The 9,859-nt window shown below is 41.8% G+C and overlaps 1 protein-coding gene across 3 annotated transcripts; it reads left to right on the plus strand.

Annotated features, from left to right (window-relative positions):
- Positions 1–52: 52 nt before the first annotated feature.
- On the plus strand, positions 53–9,630 carry ropn1l (rhophilin associated tail protein 1-like). Of its 3 annotated transcripts, none has more exons than XM_034108449.2 (6): positions 53–392; positions 888–1,020; positions 1,725–1,848; positions 2,537–2,698; positions 3,509–3,684; positions 7,083–9,630. In XM_034108449.2, exons 2-6 carry the CDS (start codon positions 890–892, stop codon positions 7,192–7,194), a joined length of 705 nt encoding a protein of 234 aa, XP_033964340.1. In that variant the 5' UTR covers positions 53–392; positions 888–889; the 3' UTR covers positions 7,195–9,630. The 3 variants fall into 3 exon arrangements, with proteins under 3 accessions (XP_033964340.1, XP_033964341.1, XP_033964342.1); XM_034108450.1 differs by lacking the exon at positions 7,083–9,630 and adding an exon at positions 4,351–4,510; XM_034108451.2 differs by lacking the exon at positions 53–392 and having other exon boundaries at positions 940–1,020; positions 1,706–1,848.
- Positions 9,631–9,859: the final 229 nt, after the last annotated feature.

The raw sequence follows: 9,859 nt of genomic DNA on the forward strand, positions 1-9,859 counted from the left end.
TTGTCACCAGTGTTATCACTTTTATGTTACAGTTCACAATAGACCGTCTTAATATATGAAAAACCACACTTCATAGAAATAAGATGTTATTATGCCTGTATGCAAATTTCCTGGGCATGACAGCTGCAAATAATCTTCTCATTGGAAGGCTATTTGTACAAATTAGTTAAATTAAGTTAATAAATATGGAATTGTTGAAACATGAAATGTGTTTTGTCCACTGACTCTGCTCACCACAAGGGGTCAGCAGAGCGCTTCACGCAGCATCACAGCTACCCTGCAGAAGAAGAACGCCGTTGCTACGCGACGCAAAACACATCACAACTGCGTTATAACATTATTCGCGCCTTTCTTTCCATATTTCTGCCCACATTTATTGTTCAACTATCCAGGTAATGTTACTTAATTTCGCAATATATTACGACAGTTAAAATGAGTTGTAAAAGTGCCGTTTGGCTACTTAGTTTGTGTCCGGTAGCATTGACGTAAACAATCTATTTGACGTTCAATAGCTAAATGCTTGTATTTGTAAAGTAGCTTATTTTCTCCTACTCTACTTGTGTTTTCTGTATGCTTTTCATAACAGCCAAATGTGTATTCCTAGTTAACCGGACGTTACATTATCTCTTCCAAAAGCCTCACAAAAAGATGTATTAAAATATGAACTGTACAACTATCAGAAGACTTATGTCAAGTTGAGAACCACAATGATATTGTTTTGATATTGCTGTATAAAATAAAAAATGTTGATGTTAATGTAGTGGTTTTTGTCTCCTTGTTTAGTTTTAAGTGGCTGGCAGGCTGCAGTTGTTCCCATCCCTCTTGGATCTGCTATCTGACGCATCTCATCTGCTAATTTGACTACAATGCAATGTTTTATATTGCAGCCATGCCTCTTCCAGACACAATGTACTGTTCCCAGCAAATCAACATCCCCCCCGAGCTGCCAGACATCCTGAAAAACTTCACTAAGGCAGCCATCCGTACACAGCCCAAGGATTTGCTGGTGTGGTCTGCGGCGTAAGTTTAAATCTGTCTTGAAAGGGATTGTTGCTAGTGTTTTATTTCAATCTTGCTCTCTTTAGAAGAAAGCATAACTCACTGGCTGCATCATTGAATGAAAAGACAGGCCTTTTCACTGTGCATCTCTCATCTGTGCATTGACTGGCTGTAATTGGATCCCAGGGGCCTCCGTGTTACTGCAGCAGTTAAACTATCTAACGTTCTCAACTAAGAAAAATCTCTTTGAAAGTACTGGATGCAATTGAAAGATAAAGTGTGTGTTTGTTCCCCTCAGGACTCTCATATCATCTGTTATTTAATTGGCCAATGTAGCTTGGCAGTGTTTACAGCAAAAGACAATAAAGCGAGCCATATGGTGAAACAAAAACAACTCAGATGTCTCCTGGCTTACAAGATGTTTAGATGCTATTAAAGTAACACCAGGCTCTGCCGCCTCTGATGCTGGAATGCTCTAAAGTTGAAGGAAAACCTTGTTTAAACTGTGAAGATAAATATGCCTTTTTAGCAAAATGCAAATCGTTAAACTTAAGACAAAGTACTCATTATAATTTAGTCAACTGATGGTCCTAAAAACATTTCTTTAATTGGACTAATGTCTATATATATGCATCATTGCACATAGTCTGCTTTTGTGACTTTATCTAATTGGAATGGTGCTTAAGTGTGTGTGTGTTTATGTAAGTGTGTGTGTCCTCTCTCAGATACTTCAGTGCGCTGTCTGAAGGAGAGTGTCTGCCAGTCAAGGACAGGCTGGAGATGAATGCCGCCACCCAGAGAACTGACACAGGGCTGACTCCAGGTCTACTCAAGACTCTTCACAAACAGGTACTTCCTCTTCATCAGGGCCTAATCTCATAGAGTGTATCACATAATCGTTTGCCTTATGTTGTTGCTGTTGAAAGAAAATCAATACATTGCATTTTTCCACTGTGCTTTACCGTTTGAATGCCAGGTACAGGCTAGTAATACTGTACTTTGTAATTAATAGCTGCATTAAGTTTAGTATCCATGCTTTTCTGTGTGTATCAGCATATTCCACTCATGCTGTTTCCTCACGTGAATCATTAAAGTCTCATATTATAGTAAACATCACCTGGGGCTTGTACTGGCATTTTGGTGTGGTGGATTCATTAAAGGATCTGAATATTTAATATTTTCTTAAAGGCCGACACTTTAGCAACAGTTTTAATCTTTCCAGGAAGCCATCTCGTTCAGTTTTTATGTCAGTTATCTTAGTATTTAAATTCTGTTTACTTAATTAAAAAGTCTGCTTCCTTTATGGCCCCAAATTGTCCTGTTGCTCTGGGATACTAAAGCAATACTTAGCTGTGTCTTAATTACAAAGCTGACCATACAGAAAAATAAAGAAAAGAAAATCTTGTTGATAAACAGGTCATTAGTACGGCTGTGTTTCAACAAATAAAACAGTGGGATTTTTACACTCATCTGGTAAACTAGATAACCTCATTTGTCCTCCTTATCTCCCCTAAACCGACACTTCCTCCCCCCTCAGCTGTCCCCCAGGAAAACATTCAGCAAGGAGGAAGTGCAGAAGAAGTGGAAGGGCCTGTGTCTCCCCGTGGATCAGCTGGAGAGCCTGCTGTCGCTGGGCAGCTTTGGCTCAGACATCGACTGGATGGAGTTTTTCTCTCTGGGCTGCAGTGCTCTGGGAGGGGTGAGTTGTTACATAAGGCCAGATATAATTGCTAACACCACTTGATACCATTTCCTTTGAGTTTTAAAAAACATTCTGTGAGGCAAAGCACAGCTGGAGGTCCTATAGTGTTTTTCTTTGTTCAATATCACAGTCTAGTTTTCCAGTGTTTAGATAGGGTTAGGGTTTAGTGTTAGTCTAGATGGGGAAGTCGAGTGATCCAGACTTCCCTATGAAGGTCCCCAGGCTCTAAAGATAATTCCTTCTCGGAATACTGAAATCTTTGTGATGCCTTTAAGTCAATGGTTTCGCTTTAAAGTTGCAGATAGAGCAGTGGAGACAGATTAAGGAGAATTTCTCAAAGAAAAACTTTACAGACGATTACGTAGAATCTGCAAAAGCATGTGCAGCTCAGCATTAGCAGCATTATGTGCTCAGTGTCAGTACTTTGGAAAGGATGCTTATACGTATGAGATTGTTTCTGTTTTGACCACATGAGGGCAGTCATGTTCTGCACTGAATTAGTTTTCACTGCTTGTGTGTGTGTGTGTGTGTGTGTGTGTGTGTGTGTGTGTGTGTGTGTGTGTGTGTGTGTGTGTGTGTGTGTGTGTGTGTGTGTGTGTGTGTGTGTGTGTGTGGTGTGTGTGTGTGTGGGTGTGTGTGTGTGTGTGTGTGTGTGTGTGTGTGTGGTGTGTGTGTTATACTTGAAGTGTGTGATGCTCCAACAAGACGTGACCGTCCTTGAATGCTGAAAACACATTTATGTATTTGTGTGTCTGTTTCTTTTGACACATTCCTATTGTCAGCTTCTTGTTTCTGCCACATCCTCAGACCCTCGTGAGTTCTCTGAAGTTTGCCTGTGAGATCCTGACAGAGGATGAGGAGGGCGGTGCTGCGAGGATCCCCTTCGACACCTTCGTCAAACTCTACACCTTCCTGGCTCAACTGGACGGAGACATGCCACAGCAACACATCGACAACTTCCTCAGCAGCCTGCAGCAACAAGTGTAAGTGTTATCTGTGTGTGTGTCCATTCTCCTCAGCATTATAGCTGTCAGCATGCTCATGAAAACGAGGCATACTTCAACTTGCAATAAGCAGAGTGGATGTAGGCGGTGGAAAATGAGGCTGTTTTATATGCATCAACAACAGGGATGCTACCCACTTCTTTTTTTCTCCAACAGCCTAATTATTTTTCTCATTTGAATCAATTCCCCTTGGACATAGCTCCAGTCAAATCTCATACAAATTCCTTATTTTATTAAATCATCAAGGTCATATGATATCTGAAAGTAATAACCGAGTATGTAACCTTAAAAACCCTCATGTGGCATCTACCAGAATGTTTAATTTCCCCTCGTTTATGTAATCATATACAGGCTGCTGCTGATGAACATTAACATTAACAGCGGAATTGCTGACCAGCATTTCAAAACTACATAATTGATAAGAGACATATTTAATTTAATAAATGCAGGAAATACATTCAAAACAGCTGTCTGAAGGTAAGCTGCCAATGTTTTCTGCACTGATGACTCGAGATGCGCTGAACACTGCTTTAAACATGTTGTGCCAGTCAGTGTTGGCACAGATACTTATAAGAGCTATACTCACTGTTGTGAAAATCCTTACGCTGCTGACATGAGCTGTTGCACTGGTTTCTCTTCCGACAGCAACAAGCAGAACGGCATGATTCAGGTTTCCAACTTCTGCATCAGCAGGAAGTGAGCGAAGGAGCGATGGCAAGCAATGGAAGATAGGAAAGAAAGGGAAAGAAGCAACACAATGATAGCGTTTGATTAATAAATGGGCGTGCTAATGCTCCTTCAGGCACAGCTGTTGTTTCATTACTTAGAAATTGGGCCCATTAATTGTTATCATCAGACACAGTGGGTTATTATTCATCCCTGCCCAATCGAACAAGGCTGCTATTTTGAGTCAGGCTGGAATCTTTTAATGAGCAGCATGAGAGGCACAAAGCTGCCTTACCCAAACTGTCAAGTGCTTTTTATTGCTTGTTCCCTTATGTCTGGGTTTGCCAGTTATTCTATCATGCACACAACCTCAGCATGCAGCCTCGCAGCACTTGGCCTCTCTCCTGTATTCATTTCACTCAGCAGATGAGAAAGAGGAGAGGTGAGGAGATAAGCTCCGAGGTCACAAGAGCGTGTTTTTCATCTTGTGTTAAAGAGCTAAACCCCCCCCCAGTGTTTTGTTCACTCCTCCGTGCAATATTTGTAATGGGCAAGTTCAAATGAACACTCATACAGGTTTATTACCCTCGTCTCCAAGCACACACAATCACATGGAGGACCAAGAAATCTCTACAGTTCACACCCCTATGCATACATGTCACACGCAATCTATCATAATTAATACATGCTGTTTCATATGTCAGTGTGAGAGCACAATCTGTGGTCACATAGGCCCAATATGACACTTGTTTATTTCCCCTTACACACAGATACTTAAACCTGTAGTTGTAAAACTCTGTATTTTATCGAGCAGGACAGGAAACACGATCAGTGGAATTCCCAGTTCAGGCGCCAGTTGGCAGTAGGTTGTCGGGGTGGAGGAAGGAAACAAGCGTACCCCTCGCAGAATCTTAGCTGTAAGAGAGTCAAAGGGGAAGTAAGGACAGATGGAATCCCTTAAAACCGCAGGCGATCCACCCAAATGATGCAGCGTAACAAGGACATTTTGTCAGGGCGAAAAACAGATTGTTTTTATTCAGGTGAAACTGAGATACGAGCTAACAAAGATTTAGCATTACAGCCTTACAAACAACTGCGATTTTAAACTTGAATAACAACCTTAAGAACCATGTTTCAGAACATTATTTGCAAATGAATAAGTACATTTAAAACTTTGATTCCTGCGTTCCTAAACCTGCAATAACTTTACCGGGAATCCTGAAACTTTAAATAAGATCAGGAACTTCCGGGGCCATAGTTTCTTCTCCACAGAAAGTCCCCGATACCAAGTTGGTACTTTCCAGTGGACAGGGAAGTATGAGAGGTTGCAGTAATGAGCATCGCTGACATGCCCAACACAAACCTTGTGACATCAAAAGTCTTTGTGCTGTAATTATTTTAACTGTAAGGAAGCACTTTCTGTTGCAAGATTCATTGAGTGATAGATAGGTACTTTATTTAGTGTAAGAAAGTACCACAACATAATGTAGATTCTCACTTTAGAAACTGCCTTTTTCTTTTTCAATAACCTCTGCATTTCTTTCTTTAAGCAAAGTAATACATTGTACTTTAAATTCTTGAGATTTACCTAGACAATCCACCGTGGAGCTTATTACCATGTATTTATTATAACACAAAGACAACCAGTTTAAGTAAAAACACCCACAAATCTGTATTTACAGACCTTAACAAAGTCACAACAGTATTCTCAAATACATTGAAATGAAATGAAATATTTGTAGGCCCATCCTTACATGTCTATACCACTAAAAGTTACGTTTAGGTCCATCCTCTCTCCAGTGCAATGGTCATACAGTACAGCTTCAGAACTGTGTGCCCCATTGTTTAAGGATGGTGTTACTTGGGAGAAACATGATGTCAGGGTCTCAGGAATCTCTGCTCCGGGGTGGACCATGTTGCACAACCCCTTCACTGTTTCTTCAAGCTTTGTTCATAACATCACATCTCCAGGGACACGACAAATGTAGCAGAGCCGTGTGAGAAAGACAGGAGAAGAGAGAATGGACACAAAGGCTCCATTTCAGCTTTCGTGTCTGAAGCTGTTGTGTAACAGACTGCAGGGTAAGGACGAGGGAAAACATGATGCATGTTGTGTAGAACATGGATATTTTATCAATCAGTTAATACTGTACTCTCGATCTATTGTGAGGCACGGCTGTTTGAATTACCGTACTTTTCGGACTATAAGCCGCGACTTTTTTCCCCATTTTTTTTGTACAGCTAACGGCCACTAGGGAACCTCCTAAATCTATGGATTTTACATGTAAAATTAACCACCTTTAACGCTATGGGCTCTAGGACCGGTCCGCGCCCGCCACCTTTAAGCGGCGGGCTCCAGCAGGAAAAGCTGGAGGCCGGAAAAGAGTGAGACAGGTAGCGCGCCAAAGTAAAACCGAGAGACAGAACGAGAGCAAGACAGACGGACAATTTAGCTGCTGCGGCTTATATGCAGGTGCGCTTTATAGTCCGAAAAGTACGGTAGTATGTGATAGTTGTTATGAATTATCTAACTTTACTCAAAAGAGACATGTACACCAGGAAGAGACACATTGACCAAACACAACAAGTTGCTATACAGCCTGCAAGTTTTGCTCTTTTGTCGGCACCTTATGAACTTTTAATTGTTTACTTATTGCTTACAATGTATACATTCAAGTCATAGATGTCTAACAACTTGCTTTTTTCCCCAGGGAGCTCCAACACGGGATGATTAAACCTTTAGACTTCATATATCAGGATGATATCGATTCAACGACTCATGCTTCGTCAAACTTTGCCAGAGCAACCTCACGAGCGGAATAACAATTATGTGAACAACATTGACACAGTGACTGCATGTTGATGCATTTGTTTATGGGTGAGACCGAAACACCTTTCACTACTCTGTGTCTAATAACTAATGCGCTGGATTTGGGTTTACAACTCACATTATCTTGGTGCTCAGAGGTGGGGTGAGCGAGCAGAAACCTCCAAGGCAGCATATGATAGGGACCTGTCAATCAAGCACACTTCCCCATTATCTTCTTTATGGAACAATGATCTCACAATCCCCACAGTGACACAGATTGGCACATGTCAAATTCATTATTGAGACCTGAACTCCTGAAAAGATGTAATTATTTGGTATTACAAGAGAGATGTTCTTTCTTTGAGCTAGTGTTCCTACAGCTATTGGCATAATGACAGTTCAAAGCACTTCTGCATTCCCCATCACCATCACAGTGAGATGTTTCAATCTAGGTATCTTTGTATTGTATTTTGTGTATTTTGTATACCTCTAACAGCATTTGAGAGACGAGCTATACATAATGCTGACTTGGCCAGGCTGTATTTGGGCGTTGTTCTTAAACACATGAACACACATCACACAACATCATGGTCCATTGCTGGCTGATTAAAACGAGTTAATTACCACTATTCGATTGCTCTTATTCAACTGGCAGTGAAAGCTTTTTCTGTCCCTGAATTGAAGTGTTGTCCTTAGCCTCTTAATAATAAGTGGTGTCTGTCCCGACCCCATGCTGATTGAGCAATAATATATGAAGTGTTTCTAATCACTCTACTAATAATCACTACATTAAGTCGTTCCTATGAAGTGGAAAAACGTAATTTTCTGGCAAATCTAAGACACAAGCGGACCCATTAAAACCTTGTTGTAAACACTCACAATTATCATCACACACACACCCCACACAAACCTAAACAGTTCAGTACTTGTGTCAAGAAGAGATCACAGGGATCTTTGTATTGCACTCCTGCTTGGGGTATGCCATCGAAGAGTCCATGGTGTGTTGGTGTGTTCTGGCTGCTTGTGGTCTTAGGGGGGAAATATAAACGACCAAATGGGGGAATGACTGCAGAAGCTTGTCTAAACCTACCAGCACCAAGGTCACATTGCTCATTAAGTTCATTTGGGATGCTAGCATTTATAAACCAAGAGTGATCTTATAAATGTATTAAAGTGGACCCTTTCGCTCTATTTGCTCTTTTCCAGCCCTGCTTTTGTGGCTACTTATGGCGCATTGCCACTGCAGCGGGTAGCCCCGTTTAAGCGTCCTTAATCATCCTCAAGCGGCCAGGCCAGTTTTTGGTGGCCTTTCCATATAGCGTAGCACCGGCTAGCGGGTACTTTTTCCGGCCCCATAAAATCGTGATTCTATCAGGCCAGGGCCAGGGCCGAACTAGTGACGTCAACACTCTCGACTGCTGATTGGTCGGAGAGAATCGTCACAAGATCGTGCACGAGATCATCCCTAGCGTCGTATATATATTTAGAAGCAAGCTTGCAGCATTTTTATACACAGCATTTTTGTAAACGGAGGAGCTACAAAAATAGCAACGTCAAAGAAAAGCACACCGTGGTCGACCGAGAAGGTGACGACGTTCCTACATCTCATTGGGGATGCTCCACGGAATAACTCGAAATGTGAAAGTGTTCCAGGATGTCTCTGCACAGGTGCCCCGCCTACACTGCGTTGCTACCCCAGGTCCTAAACTGTAATGGAAATGCGCCACGGCCTCGGACGGCCAGCGAGGCAGCCCGAAGCCTGAGCGAGGACGCTTAGGGACGCTTAAACGGGGCTACCCCGCTGCAGTGGAAATGTGCCATTACAGGCCTGGAATATGTACTACAGCGTCTCCAGCGGTCTCTCATTCCCCTGATAGGTGGAGAGTTGCCCATATAGGCGGAGCACCCCTTTTCTGACGTCAGAAAAATTCAAATAATAATCAGCTCCGTTGCAGCCCTGTTTTTAGAGATTTTGGTATGGAGGAAAAGAGAGAGGGTTGTGTTTTCTGACACTTGGTGAGTTCCCTGACACAACTTGGCACAGAAGAGGAGTGGACCAACATTCCACAGGCCACAATCAACAACCTGATCAACTCTATGCGAAGGAGATGTGTTGCACTGCGTGAGGCAAATGGTGGTCACACCAGATACTGACTGGTTATCGGATCCCCCCAGACCCCCCCAATAAAGCAAAACTGCACGTTTCAGAGTGGCCTTTTATTGTGGCCAGCCTAAGGCACACCTCTGCAATAATCATGCTGTCTAATCAGCATCTTGATATGCCACACCTGTGAGGTGGGATGGATTATCTCGGCAAAGGAGAAGTGCTCACTATCACAGATTCTTTCAGATTTGTGAACAATATTTGAGAGAAATGGTTATTTTGTGTTTATAGAAAATGTTTTAGATCTTTGAGTTCATCTCATGAAAAATGGGAGCAAAAACAAAAGTGTTGCATTTATATTTTTGTTCAGTGTATTTCATCACGTTATAGACAGTGATCAATAAAGGTACATCTTCTTCGTCTACACACTACATGCTGGACATACTATACCATGCCTTATTTGGACATAGTAAAACAAAACATGGTGTTTTATGTCGAAATATTGCATAGTCGATTTTTATTTATTTATGACATAGTATACTTTGCACACCTGCTCACCGAAAAGTTGTAAGCCT

Source organism: Pseudochaenichthys georgianus, chromosome 20, assembly GCF_902827115.2.
Source record: "Pseudochaenichthys georgianus chromosome 20, fPseGeo1.2, whole genome shotgun sequence".
In the NCBI taxonomy this organism is placed as follows: Eukaryota; Metazoa; Chordata; class Actinopteri; order Perciformes; family Channichthyidae; genus Pseudochaenichthys; species Pseudochaenichthys georgianus.

What these genes read in the sequence shown, in the direction of transcription:
- ropn1l (XM_034108449.2), top strand. Translation starts at nt 890, where the DNA reads ATGCCTCTTCCAGACACAATGTACTGTTCCCAGCAAATCAACATCCCC. An exon ending in TTGCTGGTGTGGTCTGCGGC is followed by an intron (nt 1,021 to 1,724) that starts GTAAGTTTAAAT and finishes GTCCTCTCTCAG; the next exon opens with ATACTTCAGTGCGCTGTCTG. An exon ending in GCTGCAGTGCTCTGGGAGGG is followed by an intron (nt 2,699 to 3,508) that starts GTGAGTTGTTAC and finishes CCACATCCTCAG; the next exon opens with ACCCTCGTGAGTTCTCTGAA.